This window comes from Psittacula echo (assembly GCF_963264785.1).
Source record: "Psittacula echo genome assembly, chromosome: 7".
Classification (NCBI taxonomy): Eukaryota; Metazoa; Chordata; class Aves; order Psittaciformes; family Psittacidae; genus Psittacula; species Psittacula echo.
Window position 1 is genome coordinate 10,572,465 of NC_137740.1, and position 27,535 is coordinate 10,599,999.

Sequence of the window (27,535 nt, forward strand, 5' to 3'; positions counted from 1 at the left end):
AGTGCCCTTGGAAGCTCTGTTACTGGGCCCCACAGTCTGAAGGAGGTAGGGAGGGAATAAAAAGAAGAAAAACAGTGGGGAAAAAAGGCTGTTTTGCATGTAATTTCCTTGACCCAGATTACAGCAAGCTGCTTATCCTCAAACACAGAGCGAGAAGTCATAGGCCACAAATTCAGTGAGGGCTGAATATTTCTGAGGCTCCAGCAAAGAGACACAGGATGCTGTGTATGTACAGCACAGCACTTCCCTCCAGGAGAGCTGCACTCTGGCATAAGCTGCTCAGGTGCTGCTACACCAGCCCTGATGACCTCAAGGCTGAAGTAAAGACAATGGCCTGAGTAATTACACCAAGAAAATCAGGCCTAGGGGCATTAACTCCATCACATTTCCTAGCTCAGCATCTGTCCACCTGTGGTTCATGCACTGCTCATCCCTCTGGGAGGCAGAGAGAGAAGACATCTCAAATCCTTCCCAACAGGTTTTCCACAATCCTACAGGCAGCATCTAAAGCAAATAGCTTGAAATAGTTGCTGATGAGCTTTTGCAAGCAGTGAAGGGTTTTTAAGGATAGATCCCACATGAGGCTGGTGACAAAGAAATTATCTTGGGGTTTCGCTCAAAACCAAGAGGAGACCCCAGCACCACTCACTGCCCTGCCCAGGCAGGGATGCCAGGTTTTGCTGTTGGAAGCCACAGAACTTTGCAAAGCACAGGCACACCCATGCTCTGACAGTGATAAAGTCGAATTTGCTGGGCACAGGCTGGGATGTTTATTCTATTCCCCACACAGCTGCTTGGCTTTAGGAATCGCAAAGGATGCGGATAACTTTGGGATTCCACACCCCCCCGCTTCTTTGATGCTCCTAGTGAAGATTATACCCAGAGGGGCTGAGAAACAACAGGGAGATCAAAGCCTTGCTTGGGGAACAGCAGCATAAATAAACCTGATTAGCAAGAGGGTGGAGGGTCTGGAGCCCAAGTCTGCTGAGGGAACTGGAGTTGTTTAGCCTTGAGAAAAGGAAGATCAGGGGAGACTTTATCACTCTACAACTACCTGAAAGGAGGGCGAAGAGGGAAGGTGTGTGGTCTCTTCTCCCTAATAACAAGTGACAGGACAAGAGGTAACAGCCTCAACCTGTGCATGGAGAGGTTTAGAGTGGATATTAAGAAAAATTCTTCACCCAGAGGGTGATGAGGCATTGAAACAGGCTGCCTAGGGCAGCGGTGGAATCACCATCCCTGGAAGCGTTAAAAAGACAAGTGGATGAGGCTTTTAGAGACACGGTTCAGTGGTGGACTCGGCATCTGGAGTTGATCTCAAAGGTCTTTTCCAATTTAGTTGATTCTATGACTCTGTAGAGCACCCCCATCACAGCGAGGGCTGCACTTTCACCCCAGAGCTTTTCCTGCTCCTGCATCCCCTCCCTCCCTACTGCCGAGTCAGCAAACGGGTTAAATCCCTTCCCACGGAGCCCCACCTCTCCCGGCCGCGATCCTCCCCAGGTTTTCCCTCCCTCTTCCCAATCTCCCTCTAGCCTCGGTGGCTGGGAGCGGGTGGCTGGGTCGGTCGGTGGGTGCCGGGCAGTGCCGCCATGCGGCTGCCGCTGCCCGCCGTGCTCTGCTGCTCGGCCGCCAACCTCCTGCTGCTGCTGCTGCTGCTGCGATGGCGGCGGCGGAGCGGGCTCTGGAGGAAGGTGAAGGCGGCGCGGCAGAGGCAGGAGCGCAGCCTGGTGCAGATGGAGATGGCCGTGCAGCGCTTTCGGGAGCAGGTGGGTGCGATAAGCCGGGCTTCTCCCTTCAACACCCGGTTCCTCGCCCTTCTCCTTAGCGTGCCCCGGGCAGGGGGGTGTCCCTGCAAGGGGCAGCTGCCGCGCTGATATGGAGCTGTTTGGGATTTAGTTTTATTACTGTTTTCCCGTCCTAAATCCATGTGGGCACACATCCCCACCCAGCGATGCAGCGATCCCCTCTGTAGCAGGGATGGGGGAAAAGCGACCTGGGGCAGCCGATGCGCTGGGGACACCAGCACGTAATAAGCGGCAGCGAGAAGAGGGAAATCCCTGCTCCTCGTATGAGAGCTTCCCAGTGCGAGGCTCGGCCTGGCTGCTGAGGTGGCGATAGGAGAAGGGAAGAGGCAGTGCGTTATCAGCACAGCGGTCGCGCACCCGAGGACTCTGCCCCTGCAGTCTAAGGGGGTGAGGATGTGATGCCGCTAGTGCCCAAAACTCTTGCTCAACCTCGCTGTTCCCACTGCAGTCCCATCATACTGCTCGGCCTATGGTTGGGAGTGAGCTCGCTCGGTTCAGAGTCCAGCTTGGGGGATGAGGTTTGATATTTTTTCTCATGGTATTTAGTAGGTGGTGAGGAAATCTCTGCTGACCCCTAAAATGACCTCTTTGCTGTTAGCTGAGGGGCTCCCTGTTTTGAGTGCTTCCCTGTAGGATATTTTGGTGATGCCAGGAGAAAAGTTAGCCCCAAGTCTGCTTTTGTTTCTTGCTGGAGCAATATCTATAACCATACTGCCAGTTCCCACTGTAATTCAGCAGAGATCAATTCCCTCAGGCCTGGACAAGACCTGTCTGAACAAGGCTGCGCAAAAGGCTTTCTCTTAAACAGCAGGTACTTGATGGAGCCAGTCTGGCGAGAAAGACAAGGCTTTAGAAAGCCTGGGCTATTGCTAGCCCTGCAGGTTTCATGTCATGCTCACAGTTAGGAGGAGGATCATGGCTATGAGGCATATATTGCTTTTGACCAGTAAATGGCAGATGTTTTTGAATGGGTTACGGTGTGCACCAAGGGGAGAGGAGGAGCCCACCAGTTGAGGTAGAGGTGTGTCATTGACTGTTCAACTTTTCCCTTAGCATCCTTCTGTGAACGTGGTCTCCATCCTCAATCTGCCTTTGCCGGAGCTCACCAAGAAACTCCGGGATGGCTCCCTACCTCTGGAGCACGTCTTCTATGCCTATGTGGGCAAGGTGAGCAGCAAGGGTGATGGGCAGCGTCTAAACACACAGTGAGGCTGGCTCTTTATGATGCTGAGCATTTGTTCACTGGTTAGTGCTGGGCTCTTCCGTGCTTTTCTGTGAGTGAGGAGAGAGCTGGGCATCTGGCTGCCATGGCTCTCAGCTTGGTTGGGGCAGAAGGGAACAGCAAATTCAGTATCTGGGAAGCCCATACCTTCCTGGGGCAGGTATAGCTACAGAGGAGTTGCAAAGTGCTGCTATTGTCTCCCCTCCATTTCCAAATGGGTTGTGAAACCCCAAAGACTCGGTGTCCACTTTCATTCTCTACTTTTTCCCTAATGCCCTGATCACCTCCTGGATTCCCATTTTGGGGTTATCATTTTATGCCACCCTAGAAGCTCAATCAAGAGCCTTGGTGTCCTGCTGGGCTGACTGCCTCTCTTCATCACACACCAGATGGTGCTTTGGGCCTTCCTGTGTCCAGGGAACATTTTGGAGTTTGGCATGGAAATGTCTTGGAAGGAGCAGAAAGGCTTCCCTGATACAGGCTGCCCAGATGGGGAGGTGGAAAAGGGGCAAGTGTCCTCTGCAAACCAGAAGGCTGTTCTGTAATGCTGCAGGCTGTGTCTCACCTATGGGCTTTGCCTGCTTTCTCCAAGGCTCTGCAAATGGCCACAGAAACCAACTGCATCACAGAGTACCTGCAGGAAAGCGAGAGCCAGGTCCGGAAAGCGAAGCCAGCGGGAAAGCTGGGCTTGCTCTATGGGGTGCCTGTCAGCCTCAAAGACTCCATCGACTGCCAGGTAACCACATGTATCCCAGCATCCCTGGGGTTAGAACTTTGGTGGCAGAGGGAGGTTTGGCCTCAGCATCTGGCTTGACTTTGTCATAGCTGATGTGGGAAGGCATGCCCTGGCAAGTGACAGTGTTTGCTGCCCATCTCCCATATAAGCCAACAGAGAAGGCTGATCAGATTTACTACAAATACATGATGCAATGTGTGTATGATGGATGGGTTGTTGGAAATGCATGCACATGCTTTTTTATGTATGTATATATATATATATATATGGTGTCAGGGGAATTGCAATCCTCCATTTGGAAACTTCATTTTCCTGTGTTCCCAGGGTCATGATTCCACATTAGGGTTTATCAAAAACATCAATAAACCCGTGGCAGAGGACAGCGTGGTGGTGCAGGTGCTCAGGAGACAGGGGGCAATTCCGTTTGTCAAAACCAACGTTCCCCAGTCCCTCATCAGGTAGGTGGGCGCTCCATTCCTTCAGCATGGTGGCACCTCTCCTTCCTTTATCTCAAGTGAGAGCTTCTATCAAGTCCAATTCCAATTTCCCACTTCTTTTTCAATAACATTTGGTCCCCATTCTTACTGTCTTTTAAGTTTCACTTTTAGAAGTGAACACGTTTATGCTAAGGGTGAAAATTAACTCTAGCTCCAAATGCAATAAAGGAGAGAAATCAGTGCCCTTCTTTCCTGTGCCGGGTGTTTTTAAATCACTTTTTTTTTTTCTCTTTAAAATTAACCTCTCAGAGATGCTCCTGTTAACAGTACAGTGCCAACACATATTCATGGAAGAGGAAGCCAGTTAAGCTAACGACCTTAAATTATCCTGTCCCCAAACCTCTGCTGTATCTGGCAAGACTGCTCTTGATGTCATTGATCTAGGGTTGAGGTCAGGTGTGCTCTGCTGGATGGCCACCCTGCTACTGCCCTTGGGTCCTACTAAGTAAACTCTGTTAAATAGAGTGGATGACTGTTGCCCAAGCCGTATGAAATGCCTTCCTTAAGGTGACACGGCAATGACTGAACATGTCTAAAAAAGCCATACAAAGAGTTTGTCTCAGAGATTATCAGATTTTCCACCAGCTCCTGGGGGATTCCAATGTTCAAATATCACTGCAGCTGGCATTTGGCATGTTCCCAAGCAGGAGCTAAGCAATGCCTCCTCTCAGGTGGGATGCGGGCTGCTTTGGATGTCCTGTGGCACTTGGGACCACCTGAATAGGGAGGCTCTTCAGGAGGGTTGATGTTTGTGCTGCCAGAGGATCTGTCTGGGCAAGGCTTGACGACACTGAAATGAGCTGGCAGTGAATCCAGGTCCTGGGACTGCCATGAAAAGGCTGGTGGGAAACTTTGGGAAGTTCCTGCAGGCCAAGTGATGTCAATATAACAACCTAATTACCTTCTGCCTTGGGTGACATGGTTTAGTGTGAGGTGTCCCTTCCCATGGCAGGGGGGTTAGAACTAGATGATCTTAAGGTCCTTTCCAACCCTAACTATTCTATGATTCTATGATTCTGAAGATCTTTCTGTAGTGGCTTTGTGTCCATGTCAGATAGCAACATTCCTCTCATTGCAATCTCTCTCTTGCTCTCTCTTTAGCTATGACTGCAATAACTTAATCTTTGGTCAGACATTCAACCCGCTGCTCTACACCAGAAGCCCCGGAGGCTCTACTGGTGGAGAAGGGGCACTTATAGGAGGAGGTGGGTCCATCTTGGGCTTTGGGACGGATTTAGGAGGGAGCCTGCGTTTTCCTGCTGCCTTCTGTGGGATCTGTGCATTCAAACCCACTGGGAACAGACTCAGGTACTGTGAGCAATGTGATAATGTCTCTGGGTGAGACCCACTGTCACCCTATTGACTGCTGTGCTAGGATGCTCCTGTGGGCAATGGGAAACTCAGGAGGAACTGCAAAGGGCTTGTTTCTCCCTTCTGCCTGGATGTTTTCTAGGGGCTATATGAAGGGAAGCATTGGTTTCCCTAGAGTGGAGATGGGGAAACCTCTCCACCTGTATGCTAAGGGGGTGGTTGTTCCTGTCTGAGAGGGCATAAATCATTCTGGCCTCGGTTAGGTCTCTCTTGGGCTTCCCCTTGGCCCTTCCTTCTTGCCAACATCTGCATCTGCAGAGGGAAGGCAGTGTTTTCATTACCACCTACTACTGCTTAAAGCCTTTCCCTTCAATGAGAACTACTCAGCTGCTGTATTTTGTGCGTCTCTTTTTTTCTTTGCAGTAAAAAAGGAGTAGTTTCTGGTATTCCTGGGCAGAAGGCAGGTAGGAACTGATGGCTGGTCCCCAGGGAGGGCAGGGGTGAGAAGGACCCACAGCTGGCTATGGGGGACCTTTTCCAACATGTGCAGAGAGAGAAGCAGGTTCCCTTTCAGGCACTCTTTCAGAAAGCCACCCCATGATTCCTGAGAAACTGGAATGTGTATGAGCCTGGAGGAGCTGTTTGTGTAACACACAAACCTCAACACGCCCTGTAACAATCAGATTGCTGTGTGGTGCCACTGCTCTATGGGAGGTGGGATTAGCAGTCAAAGAGGGTGTCTTATGTTGTCCTTGTGTCGTGATTGACAAAGCTTTTTGTTTGATTTTGTATATCATGAGATGGAGATGTCAGGGCACATTGATGGATAACAACTCTGGGCCCATTATGATGGGCCTGGTAATAGGAATAATCTGTAAGCATCCCCAGCCCAGTTCTCTATGAGGAACAGTTGCCAACACTAGACTAAGTCACACGATGCCAAGAGGTCCTTCAGGGGCAGGATGTGCCCTTGAAGGACCCCCAACCACAAATGCTCTCTTCTAATCTCTTCCAGTGACTGCAGCAGTTGGGCCGATAGCAAAAGACGTGGAAAGCCTGGCTCTATCCATGCGGGCACTCCTATGTGAGGACATGTTCAGCTTGGACAGCTCAGTGCCCCCCCTTCCCTTCAATGAAGAGGTAAAGGACCTCAAAGGGGGCAAAGGTCTCATGAGAAGAGCTGCTGTTGCTCAGGCTGAAAACATCAGTGGCTCATGGGAGACCTCTGGGACCTGTGGGTGGCCATGTGGATAAAAGGAGTGCTGCTTTCCAGGCTCATGCTGCAGCATGCATGAGCTGTTGGCTCCTGATGCCACTGACATCCATCCAGCTGGCACTCTCCCTTGCTCTGCAGGTGTATTCCAGCACACAGCCCCTTCGCATAGGCTACTATGAAACTGATTTCTTCACCATGCCAAGCCCTGCCATGAGACGTGCCATTCGGGAGACGAAGCAGCTATTGGAGGATGCTGGCCACACGGTAGGATGTTGCATGAACCCCATAGGCATGTTGCATCTACCATGTTTTTGGGACCCATGGGTGAACATCAAGCAAATTCAGCAAGGAAAAGGGGCCTGGAATCCACTCAGCTTTTATAGAAGTAGATAGCCACTTCTGGAAAGAGAAACTGTTTATGTTGCAACTTGATTTCTATTCTTGGCAGGATCTCAGATCTCTTTAATTGCTGGTGAACACAAAAGGGAGCCCACCCCAATACATAACATGCTGGGGAGTAGACACACTGCTGAGTGACTTGTCTGTACTGTGGGTGCATTTGCTCACACGTTGGCTGAGATCTGCATTCTCCTAGGTGCTGTACAATGTGGGTCCTGAGTAAATGCCCACAGAGCTTACAGAGAGTCCTTGCGGTGTATGATTTACTGTCAGCTCAGCATGGTTTCTGAGCCTGATGGACCACCTTTCTTAGTGGCTGTGACGAGCTGTTATCCAAGTATTTGCTTAGTCAAGCCAATTTTACCTCTTTGCATCATACCCTTTGGCAAACAGTTCCACAGATCTACTGCACTTTGCATGTGAGGGTGGTGAGGCACTGGAATGGGTTGCCCAGGGAGGTTGTGAGTGCTCCATCCTTGGTGGTGTTCAAGGCCAGGTTGGATGAGGCCTTGGGTGCCATGGTTTAGTGTGAGGTGTCCCTGCCCATGGCAGGGGGGTTGGAACTGGATGATCTTAAGGTCTTTTTCAACCCTGACTATTCTATGATTCTATGTAAAGCCACCTTCTGGTTTTGTATCTGAAGACAAGGACCTAAGGAGAAAAAGGGCAGTTGCAGATGGCCAATCAATATAGGCAAGCAGTCCCATATTGACCCAGACCCATTCCTAGGGTCTCAGGTTTCTGGGATGCTGAGCAGAGATTGTCTTCTTGCTCCTCTCTGTCATTTCAGCAAGTCATCTCCCATGCGTGAGGCATGACTGTGGCTGAATGCCTCCCCCCGTACCCCTTGCACAAGGATCTGGAGTGAAGTGGGGAGCACAGACTCATGGTCCCTGTCACCCACTGCCAGTTTTAGAGGGACCTTTGTGCCCTGGGGCTGCTTGTACATGATGGGGCCAAGCCCATCCTGTATCTTCTGACTCATCAGTTGTTGCTTGAAGGGAGAACAGTGTTTTCAGGGAAGGATGGATGGGATGGGGGGGACCTGGTGGCCTCAGATGCTGGAGGGAGGCTTTCCTGAGGGCTTGTCAGGAAATCCTCAGCCCAGCTTGGCCCATTGAGAGCACTCACTGGCTTCTCTCACACAGCTTGCTTGTGCTTGTGCCACTAACTCCTCTTCTGTTGTCCTTCCAGCTGGTGCCCTTCGAGCTCATGAATGTGGACTATGCGTTCTTTAACTTCTGTGTCAAGGGAGTGTTTGCAGACGGGGGTGCCAGCTTCCTCAGGAAGTTGTAAGTATAGCCTGGAATGGTTTGGTGGGATCAGTGCCTGTCTATAAAAATCCTCCCTAGGGTCTGGCTAGCATCCGGATACACGTAGCAGATCTACTGGTTGTAGATATGCTGATATGCACTGGGATTTACTGTGGAGCTTACTATAAAGTGATTCAGCTGAACCTTGGGTCTCTTTGGGATTGTTACCAGCCTTTACAGATGAGAGGAAACTGGATGATGGTATTGCATAAATACTGTGAGGATCAGAGGAATGGAGCAAACCTCTTTTTGTCACTTAGATATGCTGTTCAGAGGGGCTGGCCTGGTGAAAGCTGTGATTGCTTTGCTTTGTGAAAGCTGTGATCTTCTGTGGTTGCTTCCTAACACTACTCAGCTAAATGCCCTTTCCTCTTTCAGCAAAGGGGAGCTGGAGGAAAGCAGCCTGGGGCTGCTCTGGTTGATGAAGTCTCCAAACTGGCTAAAAAATGTCCTCTCTTGGATCACCAAACCCTTCGTAAGGTCCATTTCTTTATAGCATAGATGGAATTAAGCAATAAGTGGTGAATACTTTTTCTCCCATTGCAGTAAGGCTTTTCTGTAGATAAGTCACTAAGCGTTGCTTACTACCTGTGCTTAGACACATATGCAGATGGGAGAGATGCTATTTCTGCTCCACCTTGGGGGAAATCCTCAAGTCCTTTTTGAGCATTCAGCCAGCAGCTTGTATTTGTGATGAAGCTAACCTGGAGAACAGGCTGGGATTGATTGTTTGCTTTCTTTTACTTTCTCCTCCTCAGATGCCTCGATTTTCAGCCATGCTAGCGAATATGAGAGCAAAGTGAGTAAATCTGAGCCTGAGCTCATGTGTGAAGATTTGTGTTTCTCTTCTGCAGAGCAGCCGTGTTTGTTATATCAGGCGTGCTGCCCCAGCTGCATGCATCTGAGAAGGCAAAGGACACAAGGGTGGGAGCAGTTTATGTCAACACCATAACCCTGCAGGGTTTGGCAAATTGTTCTAATACTGAGGATGAGAATGAGGGTGGGGGCTTGCAGCCTCTTGCTTAGGAAATGGATGAAGCCTGTGATAAATGAATACAGTGTCAGCTTCAGCACTGGTTAATGCATCTGTCACGCTAGGAGGTGTAGGGATGCTGTAAGACGGAAGGAAGGTAAATGGAAAGGGAGGGCGGCTGGCTCTTTCTTGATTCAGTGTTGGGCAGTTATTGGCACTTGTCTGACCAAAACAGCACTGCACCAATCTGCCTTTAGGCTTCAGCCCTCCATCATGGGTAGAAGCAGAAATTAGACCCCTGACCCTTCAGAGGAAAGCCAGGACTTTGCCAAAGTCCTCTCTTGCCTTGGCTGCAGCTCCATAAACGCAGCTAGCCTGTGCCCATCTGCTTTTTGATGCTCTTCCCTGCCCCTAAAGCTGGTCTTTGCAGCACTTCTTGATGCTTTTCATTGCTTTTGTTTATCTTTTTCAGCACAGTGGATCAAGTCTGGAGTCTTCATCATGAAATTGAGGTAAAGCATTGCAATTTTGGGTTAGTTTTGGTTTTCTTTCTCTTTGGAAAGAGGCAGATCCAGTACCCACCAAGGTTAGGAGATGATCAAATCACTGATGATGTGAGGTAGGAACATAGGTCACTCCTCAACAGATCTCAGTTAGGTGTGCAAGTCCTCAGCACCTTTAAAGATTAGGATGACACGTAGACACATTCATGATCCTGAATCAGACCTGAAGTTTTTAGTCCTGCACTTGAAAACTTCAGCCATCAGCTGCAGCAGACTTGCCTTTATTTCTGTTCTGGTTTCCTCAAGACCCATGCCCATGTCCTACATCACCATGTGCCCTACACTCCGTCTTTCCCCACCTCCAGCTTTAGCAGCGGGGAGGGTGCTTTGTACGCTGGGAGAGCTGTTGGCCAGGCAGCAAAACGTGGCTGGGTTTTAACAGGAACAGGCCTTATATCTGCTCCTAGGGAAGGGCTGAGAGCCTGGCTGGGTGCCCAGGGACCATGGGACAGTACATTCACCCCACTGACCACCAGTGTGTTCCTCCTCAGGAGTTCAGCCAGCAGTTCATTGCCCAGTGGAAGAAGCTGAATCTGGATGTCATGCTTTGCCCTATGCTGGGCCCAGCTCTTGGCATTGGCTACCCTTCGAAGCTCTCAGGTAGGACTGCCAATGAGGGCTGTGCCTCCAGCATACCCCTACTATGGCATTCAGTATCAATGAAAAGCATTCCTCCTCCTCCCATCACATCCCAAGGCACTGCCAGTGGTGGGAAGAGCTCAGCTCTTGGGGCATCTGTAACCCAAACCTATGGGGTACACCCAGGACAACCCCCCTGGTGCATTTGGGAGCTAAGGGGAGGGTTTCCATCCTGTAGTCCTGGATCCCACCCTGTTAGCTGGAAGCTTGTATATGCAGAGAGGGATGAAGGGTTTCCCTGCAGCAGGCTGGCACTACAAGCTCCCCATTTCCCACAGTGGCAGTCAGCTACACCATGCTCTACAATGCCTTGGACTTCCCTGCTGGTGTGGTCCCTGTCACAATGGTGACAGATGAGGATGAGGAGGAGCTGAAGGGCTACCAGGGGTACTTTCGGGACTGGTGGGACCACACCATGGCAAAGGTGAGTGGTGCCAGGTTCTCCTGGGATACCAGCATCCTCATCCATTCCTCTGGACATCCCCCTGCCCTCTTCCCCTTCTGTTTGTGCCACAGGCATTTCGCGGCAGCGTGGGGCTACCTGTGTCTGTACAGTGCGTGGCCTTGCCGTGGCAGGAGGAGCTGTGCCTCCGGTTCATGAAAGAGGTGGAGACACTCGTCCTGAAGAACAACAGTTTCATCTGAGTCCTGCGTGCTCACTCAGAGCAGAATACTGGCTAACATCAGTGCAGGACCTCCTTTGGTCTGACTTGCCACAGGACTTGTGTTCCCCTCCATGAGGATGCAGCAGTGGCTGGGCTGGCTACTGGCTTTGGGGTGCAAGAGGAAAGCAAGGAGGGCTCCATGGTGGTGGAGCCCTTCCTGTCATTGTCCAATACAGTGGGGTTTGTAATCAGAATGTCTGTTATTCCAGGTCTCTCTGTGGGGAGGGATGGGACTGGATTATAATAACCCTCTCAACACCTCCCAGGGAAGTGCAAGAACAGGATCTTTCTCTTACAAATGGAGAAACTGAGGCACAGGGACTGGTTTTGTCTATGATGTTCAGACTGCTGCTTAGAATGCTGTAGGAAAAGGGATTTCCCCCTCTGTTCTCAGCTCCCGGAGGACAAAATCCGGTATTTTCCCTTCTGCCAGACCAGGAATACGAGGTCAAAGCTCAGCCTGTGTGCAGGTTCTGGCAAGCAGGGAGGGAGCTGGCCCACTTCCCACAGTACAGGGCTGCTGGCACCCTGCATGCCACGGAGGGGAAATCTGGAGTGGTCATGAACTCCCATCTCCTTCAGGCACCTACTGCCACTTTCCCCAGAGCAGAGAGGTGTGAAGTGCTTCAGCTCGCGGTATTGCATGTATAAAGCAGCGTGCCGGGGTCTGATGGCCAGCTGCACAGCGTGTCCTGCACACCCTCTCTTCTCATTTTTCAGCGGGGCCATGCCATGTTTTCCAGTGAGGATTCCAGCTACTGACAGCCACTGACACCAGGATTGGCAGCACCGGCTGCTCCAGGCAGGTTTCCAAGGGTGCTCTGGGAAGGGATACCACAACGCAAATGAGTTTTTTCCAGTGCAGCAGTTTCACAAGTGGATTATAACAAACCTCTGGCAGGATTTATGTTTGGGGGTTTTAATGTATTATTATTGTTTAAAGCAGAGGCACGCAGAAGCATGGGGTATTCCCAAAGCTGAGCAGAAAGATTTATCCCAGCCTAGGGGAAAGCAGCCCCTAGGACCCTCATTCTTCATTTGAAAGGAGGGGAGGGAGGGAGTTCCAGGCATCCCAGGACTGAATGCTATGTAAAGCCAAGCCCGGAAGAGTTCGGGTGAGGTTTGAACCAGATGCAGGTGCTCCCTGCCCACACAGAAAATGCTGGATGGGGTTTGTCTGTTTGCAATTTAAAACTTAAGCCTGGAGGAGGTTATCCCGGCAGAGTCAATGCCACCTTCACCCATGCTGCTGGGGAGCCAAGCACTGCATCACTCTCTTTAGTTGAGCCGCTCTGCCCCTGGCTATGAGGTGGGCAGGGCACAGGAGTCAAAACTATGGAGACGGCAGCGGAACTGAACCAGCAAACACACTGGAAGCCCTGAGGGAAGACCTCCAGCCAGCCATGGCACACTGCACCGGGCAGGGCCAGAGATGCTCTGTGGCTTTGGGGATTGAGGTTGCCAATAGCGACCAGCTGCTGGCTGCTCCCAGGGGGAGGTTGGTGTGAAGGGCAGGGATGGGGCAATGAAGACCACATCCCCGCGATCAGCGGGGAGAGGCTGGCGGCACCCACATTGAGTTGTTTGGCTGTTTTTGTTCTCTGTCCTGGCCAAACTGGGAGGATCCTCCTCGCCTTTCCAGTAAGCACTCGGTTTCTGTACAAGGTCTTGCTTCTTCCCCAAGCTCCCCTCCCTGATGCCACAGGAATAATCCCACAGGACATGTCTGTAGCAGGGAAGGTAACACGATAGCTTGATGATCCCTGGATTCTGGATCCCTGGATTCAAACAAAACTGCTGCATCAGACACCAATGATTACCCTGGACGCAGCCTCCTTACAAACTCTGCTAAATGTAGAGCCTGGAGCAGAGCCAGCATTGCTCCAGATACAGCAATGTTGCCTTGCATCTTGGCAATGAACTTCGAGACATCCCCGCCTCCTTCCTTGGGGCCTTATCAACCCTTGAGGCTTGAGAGAAACTTAATTTCTTCAGCCTCTCCTTTCTGCGCTAAGCCATGGGACAGTCCCATGCATCCATGGCAAGGGACTTGTAAGGCTGTGTGTTCCAGCTCCTTTGCTTTCTGCTGGCTGGAACATGGATTAGAAACTGGAGAGCAGATAGGATGCTGGGTCCATCAGAGGGGCTTTCCCAGAAGTGCTCACCCCCCAAAAGGCATTTCAATGGATTTGGTTTGGAAGTGACACAGAGCAGTCATACTCTTTGAAGGCATTGTTTGATAGCTCCTTCCACACTGCCTTTCCAGAATCAGTGTCCTGCTTGTACCTTCATGCTCTTGCTTCTTCTGAGATCCTTGCTCTTCAATAGGTGAAATTTCACTCCCTGCACCAGGTTCCTCATGACAAGCAGAGCTATGTTGTCCTAGGCTAAAAAGGCTGCACATGCCGCTGCCTGAGGGACAGAGATGATGGCAAAGCACCTCTAGTTAATGCACTTAAGTGCTAGTTAATTATTAAATGTGGGTGTAGTAGGAATAGCCCAGACCTGGCTTGTTTACTAGCTGCCTCCTGTGTGTGCAGCAGTGGCTTGGGGAAACACAGCCTTGCAGGATATCCCCTGGTCCTGGGTTCAGCAGTAGCAGTCATTTTTCTCCTTCTTAGTCGCTGGTGCAGTGCTGTGTTTTTGACTCTCAGCCTGGGAACAGCGCTGATAACACCGATGTTTTCAGTTACTGCTCAAATGTTTACTCTGACCAAGGACTTTGTGAGTCTCATGCTCTGCCAGGGAGGAGGGGAAGCCGGGAGGAAGCAGAGACAGGGCACCTGACCCAAACTAGCCAAAGGGGTATTCCATACCACAGCATGTCATGCCCAGCATATAAACTGGGGGTAGTTACCTGGAAGGGCTGGATCCCTGCTCGGGTTGGGCTGGGTATTGGTCGGCGGGTGGTGAGCGGTTGTATTCTCTCCCCTTGTTCTTTCCCTTGTCATTATTATTATTGGTGGCACAGCAGTGATTTGTGTTATACCTTAGTTACTGGGCTGTTCTTATCTCAGCCGTTGGGAGTTACATTCTTTCGATTCTCCTCCCCATCCCTTTGGGAGCGGGGGGGAGGAAGGGGGAGGAGCGAGCAAGCGGCTGCCTGGTTCTGGGTTGCCGGCTGGGCTTAAACCACAACACGCCCTAACCCAGTGTGAGCTGAACACACTGCTTTACAGCCTGACCCACAGTGCTGCTCCAGCACGCAGCCCCTTTAAAATCTGTGGTGTAAAAAGTCCACTCCCGGACTTTGTTAACATGGACTTTGGTAACGTAGCTCTGCTTCAGAGCTGATCTTGCACAGCCGGATTGCGCAGTCTGCATTCATCAGCCCTCCTTAAGGAAAGGCGGGAGACCCAAGTGTCTGTAGCTAGACCGGAACGGGAGGGACTGGGAGAGGAATCATGACCCAAGAGCGACTGTGGCAGGTCCTGGATGCATCATGGGGAGACCCTCGCACCCTCTCGGCTCTGCTGTGCAGCTCAGTAGCTGCTGTTGTGCTGCTGAAGTGGCTGGAACGTAGGCAGATCCAGCAGAAGATGCAGGAAGCGAGGAGGGCACGAGATCTGGCCCTGGAACGAATGGAGAAGGCAGCTCGCAGGTTTAAGCAAGAGGTACTTTGGGGGAAAGTATGTGTGGGAGAAAGGGATTGTATTTTGGGTAACTAAACAAATGGAGTGCTGATAGATTCCTCTTTGAATGGGGCTGAGGGCATGTGCACATTTTGGATCATCACAAATTCTCTGGAGGTTCACCACCCTCCATTGTCACAAAAAGACCTCCTATAAAGACAGCATAAAGGAAGTATTTTTTAATAGAGACCTGTTAAGGGAATCCTGAGGATGAAAGACGGAGTTTGGGATCCTCCGAGTCAGATCACCACCCCAGACCTCACTATGCCTTTTTCTCCTCATCCATCCCTACTGCTAAGCCTTTCCTCTCCCATCCTCCTTACCTCTGCCCTTGCATAGGGACCTGTCTGCCCCAGGATCCTCAAAGTACAAGGAGGGGTGGTTTTCACATCTCTCCAGCATCCGCACATGGGTAACCAAAAGCCATTTCCTCCTGCCTGTGCTTGGGTAAAAAGTACCTGGATTTTAGGAGGTCAGGTCCTTGGACTTGGGATTTGTCTAAAACCTGTAATAAATGCCTACAGCTATTCTTTTCTTGGGGAGGGGAGGTTGCAAACAGCACCCACACTTGTTTTTTCCCCCATGTTTATGATAAATTTTGTAAAACTTTAGCTGGTTGAACCGCTCTTCAGCACACACTCACATCTGTGAGTAAACACAGGCAGGTCAAACCTCTCCTACGGGTTCATGCAGCTCTCCAGTCAAGCACCAGTTTTCTGCCTGTTTTGGTTCTGTTTTTATGAACTAAGACTCAACAGATTCCTCATCAGCACATTCCCCACTCCAGCACACACAGCGCTATGTGGGACCTCTGCATTTCTACAGGAAACGTCTCCTAAATTCCCATTCAAGGTCATTGCTGGGCATGTGTTAGAGTTGGGTATTTGCAGCCTCAACAACAGCCTCTTCTATTGGTTTCTTCCCTCTGCACCCAATTTCCTACCCTTTGCAGAACCCCGGCACCCAGACTACACAAATCCTCTCACTGACAATGGTGGAGCTGGTGGAGAAACTGAAGGACGGGTCCCTGTCCCCAGAAAGCATCCTCTACACCTACATGGGCAAAGTGAGTGATACCTCTAGCATGGGAGAGATGCTTCAGGGCTCTTCTGCAGTGGGGGCTTTCAAAATTAAAGCCCAGCTCATTTGCTGAGAGAACCAGCACTGCTGAGGATTACAATTTGTCAATAATGTGATGTCTGAAGGGTGGTTTATGGGTACATACGCATGACAGAGATCCAGACAATTACTGCAGCAAGAAATATCTAAAGTTTGTAAGTAAGGTCCGAATAATGGAGGCTTGAGGAGATTGAACTTTCAGCTTGAAAACTCAATTTAAATACTGTTTCCTTCCTTCCTTTCATCCATTCATCTGTCTCAATGCTCTTCTCTGTTCTGGAGAGGCTTTGGAGGTGACTCGGGAGGTGAACTGTGTGACAGACTTCATTCATGGCTGTGAAGATCAACTCCAGAAGCTGAAGAATCAGAAGGAGAAGGGGCTGCTCTATGGCATTCCCGTCAGCATCAAGGAGCACATTGACTGCAAGGTACATCTCTAATTCTCATGCCTCTTGGCCTAGGGGTGGGAACAGGCCAGGATGTCTCATCCTCATCAGGACTGGCTAAGAGTTCCCTCAGATAAGGATGTTCTGGACCAAATATCATGGGACCAGCAAACCTGCCTTTCTCCTGATGGAAGTTTTGTTTTAGGCGGAAATTTCTCACTTGCTCTGATCTGGTTTTCCCTGGGCTACCCAAATGCTGTTCTGCTTGTGGGAAAAGTTAGATGGGAACTTTGACATGGGAGGCATTGGGGCTTGTGCCTGTTATTGTCACAGATCCAAACAGCATCTTTCCATACTTAAAGAGCTTTGCTTCCCATCCCCAAGGGCCACGTCTCCTCTGGAGGGATGGTGAAGTTTCTGGGCCAAGTAAAGGAAGAAGACAGCGTCATCGTCCAGGTTCTAAAGTACCAGGGGGCAATCCCCTTCGTGAGAACCAACATCCCTCAGACGATGATAAAGTAATTGCGTGTTTGCCTTCGTGAAAACACTATGATACATGACTCTTGCTATCTCGGAGGGTGGGCCCACGTGCACAGCCTCCTAACTGTGTCCAAGCTGATCATGCATGTTGAGTTCATTTCAATCTCAAGTTATTTCTCTTGCATTTGATACCCCTTTTTTCTTAAACTCAGCTGTCCCAACAAATCTTCTTCATGCTGGTGCTGCCTGCTGGGCTTAATTCCACACTTATCCCTGCACAGATGCTCTGTAACCTGTATTTGTGGTTTGCAGAGACAGAATTACCGCCCTGACCTGCTCCTCATCTTCTTCTCCCCAGCTATGACTGCAGCAACCTCATCTTTGGCCAGACACTGAACCCTCTCAACCACCAGAAGAGCCCCGGGGGCTCCTCGGGAGGGGAGGGAGCTCTGATTGCAGGGGGAGGCTCCATCCTGGGCATTGGGTCAGATGTAGCTGGCAGCATCCGCCTGCCGTCCAGCTTCTGCGGGCTGTGTGGGCTCAAACCCACAGGCAACAGGATCAGGTACGTCCCAACACTTCCCAAATGGGAAGTCTGCACCTTAGCATGGTGGCCTGCTTTACAGTATAGAAGCTAATCTGCTTTTCCCATTATGTTCCTAGCAAACTGGGTGTGGTTTCTCCTATCGTAGGAATGGAATCAGGTAAGTCCATGCAGGTGACATCTTACTACCATGAAACCTTTGCTTATTACATCTCCTGGTACTGCTGAAATGCCAGCAGATGTGCTTGCTCAATTATGTGTCTCATGGCCAGTCACTCAGCGCTCACTTCTTGCACATTACATCGGTTCCCATTCCTCTTCCTCATCCTGAGTGAAACCCTTCCATGCTGGACCCCTACCAGTAACTGTGAGGCAGCACCAGCTCATCTTCCTGCAGTGATAGGACCCTTTTGCTTGCAGTGGCGCCAGCACTGGGGCCGATGGCGAGGGACGTGGACAGCCTGGCCCTCTGTATGAAGGCGCTGCTCTGTGAGGAGATGTTCCGGCTGGACCCCACTGTGCCCCCCGTCCCCTTCAATGAGGAGGTAAGGCCCAGACGCAATCCCATGTCTCTATTTTCCCAACAACAGAAGTAAGAGCTTGGGAGATTCCTATCTGTTTTCATGTTTCGAGATAGTGAAGGACCCAGGGAAGCAAATGTCCTTCCGAGCAGAGGACACATGGCATGAGCAACCACAGGAAGCAGCCACATAGCAGGGTTGGCTTGTAGTGGTGAGACCTGCCAGATACTGACCCCTTCCCATCCCAGCAATGTTCAAAACAAGCTTGTTGGCTCCATCCTGGACCAGTCCCTAAAGGAGCTGATTTCTACTGATGAGAGAAATTCACCTCTCACACCTTTAATTAGAGAGCATGATTGAAGTCACTGACCTTTGCCGTTAGCTCTCTGCTTCTGCCATCTGATCATGTCTTTCTGGCTCAGGTCCCAGGATTCTAGGACCTTTTAGTTGTCCCTGACACCCAGACAATACAGACCAGTCTCTTACCCTGGAAGAAGAGGGTCCTGAACTCTGTCCATGCCAGGCATCCCAGGCATGTGGTCTGTACAGGTGTTATTGTACCTGCTATCTCGAAGCTGAGACATGTTCACAGGGCAGGAGGTGGTGTAAGAAAGGCCATACCAAAGACCACTGCTACAGATCTATGAGCTGGGCAACACTGCTTTCCACCAGCCCTACTGCTCCCATCATTCCTCCAACTCAGGACACCTCAGCTGCTGTTTCCATAACCCCTGGGAATGGTCCAATCTCATATGTCTCATGGGTGCAAGTGATGGCTTTTCTTCTCACAGGTTTACACCAGTTCAAAGCCACTTCGGATTGGATACTATGAAGGAGATGGCTACTTCCAACCCTCACCCAGCATGAAACGAGCTGTCCAGGAGATGAGAAAGCTCCTCCAGGATGCAGGGCATACGGTGGGTTTTCATGCCTGTGGTTGCCTGGAGCTGTTGTCCTGCTCCTCATAAAGTCAGGACAAGTCACTTCCCAATTCTGCTTTTGCTGCCCATAAATCAGGGACCATCCCTTGCTGCTGCAAGGATCATGAAGGGGATGGCAAATGCAACAGCTTGCTTCCCAAACCAAAGCAGTCTTGCTTATATTCCTTGCCTAGCAGACAAGAGAATCACGTTCAGGTATCTAAGTCATTCCTTTTCTAAAGCACTGCTTTTTTTTCCATCGTATTTAGTGTTCCCATAAATATCAAACTCACAGCAGTTTCCATGATCCCTCAGCCATTAAATGCAGTTTACAGATGTCTTGGTGGGTAAGTGGGAAGTGGGTTGGAGAAGTTGACCCTCCAGGGACCTCCTCGATCCTAAATTACCCTGTGGTTCCACCAATAGGGATTTCTATATGGGAGCTGTTCCAGTGGTGCATATTAAAAGTACTTGGTGTTTTGAAGCCTCTAAAAATCCTTCTTCAAGGACTGGAGGATTGGAGCCTATGGGAGGTCACAATATGTGTTAATGCTTTGGAAATGGGAAAGGACAGTAGGCAGATGCTGCTAAACCAGGTTCCCTTGAAAATGGGGTCTGAAATACAGCAGCAAGGAGGGCCTAAGCTTCCCATTGCACCTCCCTCACCCCACTAGTGAGGCAGGGCTGTTGACAAAGGGCTCTGAATCATTGGTCTTTGTTGCTTCTTGAATGGGGATGGTTTCGTTGCAGCTTGTTCCCTTTGTACCACCCAAGATCGACTACATGGTAGATGAGCTGTTCACCAGAGGGATTTTCTCAGATGGTGGTGTTCACCTGGTGGACTGCTTGTGAGTAAAAACCCCATTTCAGTGTGGGCCAGGAGACCTGGCACTTGATAGCCAGTGGTTTATGTTCTTGTGGGTGAAAACTAAATAACAAGCAGCCGGGGAGCAATATCTGAAAGGATGAATTCAGCATGAGCAGCAGCTACATTACAAGAGCAGTTGGCACGCACGGATAATGGGGTAGAGTGAAAACATAACACATGTCAGCAGTGCTTTGGCAACTGGTTTTGTTTGTGATTAATCCTTGGGACATGGGAAACATCACACATTATTAAACTTCCTATGGAGGTGCGGTGAGTTGGCATTGGCTATGGACCAAAATACCCACCCGGCCACTCCCTCGCTTCATGGTGAAACATGCCCAGGGTTTTATGTGGTCCCACCACTGCAAAGCTCTCCAGAGCCTTTATGGCACTGACAGCTTTTGCAGTGAGCATTTATACCTGAGCATCTGAACCCTACATAAACAACTTTTGTTCAGTGTTTTAGATTAAAACAAGCAGGTTTTGTCTTCTAGCAACTCCCCTCTAAGACAAACCCTGCTTTGGAAACAGCACTGTTGTTGCTGTAGCTCTGGCACGGAAGCTTGTCCTGACTTCTTCACTCTCTGCCCTTCCAGCAAAGGCGACCTTGTGGATCCCAACCTGAAATCCCAGTTCAATACTTACAGGCTTCCTGCTCTGGTGAAAAGGATCTTCGCTATCATTTTGAAACCCATAGTAAGTGTGTGGAGGAGTCTTGTCCGTGTTACAGGAAATCTGCAAGGTGGGGAATTTTCTGCACGCAGGCAGATAAACTGCTCCCCTCTGGCAGTGCTTTGCTGCTTCATGTTAAGTGCCTGATGGGCTTCACAGTGAAATATACTTAAATGCGCTTAGTCCCTAGACCCAGGCTGAACTTATCAAGTGGGTCTGACAGACTTCTGTGGGAGTTTTGTGTGGGGATGTCAAAATACGATCCATTTCAGGAACTCATGCACCACATAAAGATTGGGCTCCAAGAGAATGGGTATCACTAGCAAGTATCTAAACAGCATCCTTGAAGATGCTCTCCAGGGTTAGCGGTGTGGCCCAGAGCCTTATTGGTGTGGGTTGTTGTGATTAAATGCATAAATTAATGTGGGAGCAAAACCCCTTCACTGAAAACCATACCTGTTGTTCAGAGCCACTTCTGCTGGGACAAGAAGTGTGCCCAGAGTGCAATCCCATGGTAGCCAGCTATTTCAGCTGCGTTGTTGTTGACTAATCCCAAGTTTTTCCTCTTCCCTCTGAAAGTACCCAAGAATCGCTCGGGATCTCAGCGCTCTCTGTGGAGTGGGGTAAGACATGCTGAAGTAGCTCTAGAGAAAGGGGATGCACATCCATTCATTCACTGGTTCGTGCAGGTACATGGCTGTGCGCAAAGCCCCGTCATGGGGCTGTGCAGCACAGGCTGAGCCAGATGAATGTGTGTTGCCTCAGCACCGCTTGGGCTTAGCCCAGTGTTATCTTATGCCACCGGGGATTATTTTAAGAGCTCAAGGATCCTCATCATGGCAGGGTTATGGAGATCAGCACAGAGATATACAGGCTACTTTCCCCATCAGGTGGATTCTGGTACCCAGAGCATCACGTGCCAAGTTGAACAGAGGTCTCTGCATGCAAACGCTTCATGGTGTGAAATACCTGCCCCTCCAAAAGAGACAGAGACACACCAAAATGGGAGTTTTTCACTTCCAAAGTGAATTTGGAAGAGCTGCCATGATCTCTGTCTATGTGCTAAAGCCCCAAGGCATGGTGGCATGCTTTTAACATAAGCTCTTTTGCTGTATCTGTAAGCACGTGTGAGCCCAGTGGAATCATCCGGGTGACACTTTACCTTGTTCCCAGAAGGCTCACAGAGTTTCCTTAACAGTGGGCTGACTGCATGTTGTGAATTGTGTTCTGTTGCCACAGTCCCAAAGCTGATTAATTCTGTCGCCTTTCCAGGTCTGCCAAAAACCTCTGGGATCAGCATGGAGCAGTGGAGGTAACGTCAATTTGGTATTTTTTCCCTTTTCCTTACTAAATATAGTGAGGGATCCCTAAAGTTCCTAAGCAATTGCTTTGAGCTCTGTGATGAATCCTGGCTTGGAAATGGATCAGGTGGAAATAAAGCAGCTAGGCTCTTTCAAAGTCAAGCTTTGCAAGAAGTGCTAAGAGCTCAAGGCAATAGATGTGGAGGTCTCTGTTAGTGGAGGATGGGGAGGAATGATTATCCTTTGCCCTGCATTTTCTAAGCAGGAAAAACATAACTACAGCCACTAAAGATGAGTCTTCATTTTTTCTGTCTCTTGGTGCAAATCCTTCATTTCAGACATTAGGTGCTATTGTCACAAGTTAAGACCATGCTTGAGCTATCCAGCAGAGACCCTGGCAGTCAGAAACTGTGGTTGTGAACCGTTTGGCTTAGGTGGATTCCATATGATCTCATTTGGGATCAGGAACATAGGACAGGAAGTGTTCTCCTGGACAACTGAGCCCAATGCTGCCCACACACTGTGCAGGTTCCTCTTTAAAACCAGTGGAGTTTTCTGATTGCTTATGCTTGCTGTGTTATTTTTTTATTGTCTGGCTCCTCTCTGCTCTGATGGTTGGAAACCTTCATATTCTCTGTGCTGTTTATTCACTTCCAGTGTATTCTCATTTTATTCCTGTCCTTGGGCTTAAATAGAACTTCTCCTCTCTGGTATTTTCCACTGCCTTCCTCATCCTTGATCTATTTATAGACGGCAGTTGTATGCCCTTTCAGCTGGTGTTTTGCAAGGCTGACAAAGCTGAGCTGTTTTGGTTCCCTCCCATAAGGCAGGATCTGTGTTCCCTGGGGCACCCTCTCAACCCTCCCTGAGAAGAATCATGCCCGCAGCCTGCACCATGCAGCCTCCATCAGTGCCAGTCACTCAATGGACGTGCTGCTCACTTGCAGCAGGTCTGACATTATAGGGCAGAGGAAAAACCTGCTGGTCACTGTGCAGATGTGTGTGTTTGGAAGGAAATGGGTTTGGGTTTTTTTAGGTGAAAACAGATTCCTCTCCCCCACCCAAACCACATGTACAAAAAACCCAACCACAAAAAGCTAACAAGCAAACAAAACCCCTCCAAATCTAACCAAAAAGAAAACTCTTTAAAAGGCTTGTTGGCCTCGGAGATACTTTAAATTGTTTTCTTCAGTGAACTCATATTCACATTTTTTCATCTGAAACCAAGAGCTGATTCAAAACTTTTGGCTAGAAAACAGCTTTTCTCTCTGAACAAAACCATCGGGTTAGCTGCATTGAGAGTATTTCCTGGAAACCTATCTATCGCCTTTGTTCCCCTGTCAGCAGGAAGGATGTCAGACTGCAGATGGAAACCGAGGTCAGACTAAAACAGCCTCGTGGCTGGGGCTCTCTGAGAGATAGGGAAGACCCTTGTGCAGAAAGCTTGGAGTTGTGCAGAACAGGGGCTGGACCACAGGACAAATGCATCCCTGTAACCAGAATACGGCTGCAGAAGCAACCATGCTGTGGTCCATCAGTGTGTACTTACTAAGACAAAGTGGAACAGCTCTTTGGGGACGGATTCATTCATTGCCTGATGTTCAGCAAAGCTGTGGTTACCCAGACTACAAAGCTAGATATCTCTTCGATCTGTAGTCCAAGCCTAAAGCTGTGCTTCCTGCACTGCAGGGGGAAGAGCTTAGGCTTGCCTTGCTGTCTCTTGCTGCTGCTTTTACTTACCTGCATCCTGATGCAGAATGAAAGGTTTTGTGAAAATACTTCGAATTCACATCTAGGTTCTCCTACCAAAATAACAAAGCTTTTAGGAAACTTGACTTTTTAGTCACCTAGACATGATTCTTCAAACTGTTGTTGATCTCCATTCAATAAAATTCAAAGACAAAACTGTTCATATGAAGGATTGGATTAATACATGAATAAACCAACTCTGAAATGCCCACCTAGCATTAATATCTAGTTCAGGCCAACACATGGTATTCTGACAGGAAACCTAAGGATGGAAGAACAAAATTTATTGGCTCTTTTAAAGCATGTTTCAGATTTTGTTGTACATTTCAGTTGTATCCAGGAAGATTTTTGTCCTCCTTTTTCCATGCTGTAGGACATTGATCTGCCACTGCTGTCCAACAGATATTGTTTGTCATCTCTGTCTTTCCTCCTAGGCTTACCGCACTGAATTCATTGTCAAATGGAGGAAGCTGAGGCTGGATGTGATTCTTTGTCCTGCACTGGGGCCAGCCTTTAACCATGGCTATGCTGGGAAGCTATTTGGTAATCTCCATTGAGGTGCCTCTGGATGGTGGTGTTTGTGGGCAGAGCTGGAGCAAGATATTTCAGTCTCTCAGACATTCCCCAAAGCATGTGTGGTGCTTGGTCTTCCCTCTGGGGAAGGTCTCCCCGGAGTGGGTCTTCTCATGCACCCAACTTCATCAGGTGTTTGGATTATTATGGGGCAGCAATTAGTGGCACATCTGTCCCAGTCATTCATGGTGAGTTTTCCCTGCATGTAGAAAGCCCAAGAGCTATTCTTGCAGCAGAAGGCGGCTGTGAGGAGAGTTGTCAGAAGGGCAGTAGACCTTAGTAGAAGGCCAAGCTCTTTTGAGTGTGGCCATCTTACATTACCAAAGACTCTGCAAGCAGCAGAAAAGCTCATTGCCTGTGACTTGCAGAAAAAGGCAATAGTTTCATAGCTTCCAGCAAACAGCCGAGGTCCTCTGTCCCTCTAGCAATGGCCCTTTGGGATCCTAAATCCCCAGGATGGTGTTACAGAACTGGACATCTGGATTATCTTGAAAAGGTAGCTGGGATTTTTCCCTGGGATATGTGAGACATAGACACAGACTGTGAATCCGATCAAATACTCGTATCTGCCTCTCCCAGAGCAAATCTAACCTCCAGCTGACTGATAGGTAAGGGATAGGTCTCTCTCTGCTCTCAGCAGCCATGTGAGCCTCTGGTTCAAACCTCTCCATCAGAAGTCCCTTTGAAAGCAGCATGTTTTCATGGTCTCTTCACATCCAGCAACTGCAGTCTGCAATTTGTGCAACCCAAATGATCATCTGACAGTCGTTGCTGGCCCAGCACACTCAATTTTGCCTTTCTGCTGTCTCTGTGTGATCTTTTCCAGCTGCGACCTCCTATACCAATTTATACAATGTCTTAGACTTCCCTGCTGGGGTGGTGCCGGTCAGCACAGTCACAAGAGCTGATGAAGAAGAACTGAAGCATTACCGAGGGCACTATGGAGACCCTTGGGATAAGAGGCTGAAAGAGGTCAGTGAGGAAAGGGCTAAGTGTTAGCTGAAGACTATGACTGGCACAGTGACAGCTCTGGTACATTGACCTGAGGCTTGTCTACATCTGATGAGAGCAGAAGCTTGCTCAGTAGTGCAGTTTGTATACACCGTGTTACTACCTTGCGTGCAGTGCAGGTAGGCTGGTGTATATCTGCCTGACACTGCCATGCGCATGTCTTCCTTTGTCTTCTCTTCCCATAATGTCATAGAATCACAGAATGGTTTGGGTTGCAAAGGACCTTAATATCATCTAGTTCCAGCCCCCTGTCATGGACAGGGATGCCTTACCCTAGACCATGTCACCCAAGGCATGGCCTTGAATGCTGCCAGAGGTGGAGCATTCACCACTTCCCTGGGCAACCCATTCCAGTGCCTCACCACCCTTACAGTAAAGAACTTCCTCCTTATAGCTAACCTGAACTTCCCCTGTTTAAGTTTGAACCCACTACCCCTTGTCCTATCACTACAGTCCCTAATGAAGAGTCCATCCCCACCATCCCTATAGCCCCTCTTCAGATACTGGAAGGCTGCTATGAGGTCTCCACGCAGCCTTCTCTTCTCCAGGCTGAACAGCCCCAACTTTCTCAGCCTGTCTTCATATGGGAGGTGCTCTAATGTCAAAAGACAACATTCTTTCTTGTGCTTCCCCAGGTGTTCTGACTCAGCACCATGCTTATGTTTTGCAGGCTGTGGAAGGAGCTGTGGGGCTGCCAGTGGCTGTCCAGTGCGTGGCTTTGCCATGGCAGGAAGAGCTGTGCCTTCGCTTCATGAAGGAGGTGGAGATGCTTGCCCACAGCGTGAAGAGAAATGTGTAATTTCTAGGAACCAATAACCACAAAGCAGACAAAGACCTGCAGACTCTGAACCACTGTCTCAATAAGCTGGCAATAAATGCTGTTTAAAAATAGTCAGCAAAAATCTCATCTTTGTACAAACTGTCCTTCTTTGTTAGGCTTACATTTAGTTAAAAACCAAAAGAATGAGAGTTAATGCCAGATCAAAGGAGTCCATATACATAGTTACACCAGAGTGTAACTATAGATAGTGTGCATATATGTAGTTATATATACTATAGTATATTTAACTGTATATATACTATAGCATGTAGTATATAATATGCTATATATACTATGTATTGTGCATATAGTATAGTATGCATAGCATATATACTATATACTATAGTATGTATATATTCGTATATATACTAGTTGCATACATAACTAGTATATATAACTACTATATTATAAACCCATTATATTTGTATTATATAACTAAATTATAGTAATGTAATATATATAACTATATAAAGTGTACATATTATATGTACTTTTAGTGTGTGTATATATAACTAGTGAATATATACCGGTTATATACACTATATTTATCTAGTATCCTATATATGCTATATATAGTATATATAACTATATATAGTTATTTTTATATATATATATACACACACATATATACTATATATACTTATATATAGCCATATATAGTTATATATAAGTATATATAGTATATATAACTGTAGTTCATGATACGAGACAAAAGAGCTATTTACCCCAGTATTTTACTTCCAGCAGTGGACAGGAGCAGATATCCATGGCAGAGTATAACCTGGTAAGTGCAGAATTCCCCTTCTGGTTGTGCCATTGATCTCTGCCAAAAAGAGATGTTTTAGCAAAGGCTTGCAAGCAGCCCATCAGCTTTAATAGCTGCCAAAAAAAGCACTCTGTGAACTTGCTGAGCCCCTTCCTGAACTCACCCTCTTGATCTGGAATGGGTTGCCCAGGGAGGTTGTGAGTGCTCCATCCCTGGCGGTGTTCAAGGCCAGGTTGGATGAGGCCTTGGGTAGCATGGTTTAGTGTGGGGTGTCCCTGCCCATGGCAGGGGTTTGGAACTGGATGATCTTAAGGTCCTTTCCAACCCTAACTATTCTATGATTCTATGATTCTATCTCTGCACCATCCGGTGGCGGTGGGTTCTGCAGTTTAATTCTGTGTGAGTAGTAGAAAGCTTGGTTTTATTTAAGCATAAGCTGTGAAAAATGGCTACTGGTCTGTTGCCACTGCTGTTCCTTATTGTTTGTTCCAGTTAAGCAATGGGAAAAGGAGGCCGGGGACTTTTTATTGACTGTAATAAACACTTGAGGGAAAACTGAGTTTAAGCATTTTGTGGTTAATGTTTTGACCATTCGCGCTATTTAGTGCTTCCAGTGTCGCCGTGGCAATTGTGTGCTGTTTCTCGGCCAGTCCTTCACTCTCAAGATGGAGGAAAAGGCTGGAAGGGAAGGTGAGAGTGATGAAGGAGACCAAAATGCTTTAACAAGCAAGCGTACCTTGAAGCAAGGCATCAAGATTAGCTTTCTCCAAGCCTGCATGGTGGGAGCTCATCATTAAACAGGTGACCTGCCCAAATGTTATTCCTGGCTAG

General features: G+C 48.8%; 2 protein-coding genes across 2 annotated transcripts; both read left to right on the top strand.

The window, feature by feature from the left end:
* Positions 1-1,592: 1,592 nt before the first annotated feature.
* On the top strand, positions 1,593-11,322 carry FAAH (fatty acid amide hydrolase; the record flags this gene model as incomplete). Its single annotated transcript, XM_080623247.1, has 15 exons — positions 1,593-1,769; positions 2,862-2,975; positions 3,623-3,766; positions 4,091-4,224; positions 5,365-5,571; positions 5,998-6,038; positions 6,590-6,714; positions 6,929-7,054; positions 8,384-8,481; positions 8,881-8,977; positions 9,261-9,301; positions 9,948-9,987; positions 10,530-10,638; positions 10,956-11,101; positions 11,194-11,322. 15 exons carry the CDS (start codon positions 1,593-1,595, stop codon positions 11,320-11,322), a joined length of 1,728 nt encoding a protein of 575 aa, XP_080479373.1.
* Positions 11,323-14,731: 3,409 nt separating this feature from the next.
* Positions 14,732-25,917, top strand: LOC308224322 (vitamin D3 hydroxylase-associated protein; the record flags this gene model as incomplete). The annotated part of the gene is made up of 15 exons (XM_080624103.1): positions 14,732-14,956; positions 15,927-16,040; positions 16,378-16,521; positions 16,864-16,997; positions 17,318-17,524; positions 17,623-17,663; positions 17,924-18,048; positions 18,816-18,941; positions 19,695-19,792; positions 20,409-20,508; positions 21,064-21,107; positions 21,757-21,796; positions 23,969-24,077; positions 24,934-25,079; positions 25,789-25,917. Exons 1-15 carry the CDS (start codon positions 14,747-14,749, stop codon positions 25,915-25,917), a joined length of 1,767 nt encoding a protein of 588 aa, XP_080480229.1. The 5' UTR covers positions 14,732-14,746.
* Positions 25,918-27,535: the final 1,618 nt, after the last annotated feature.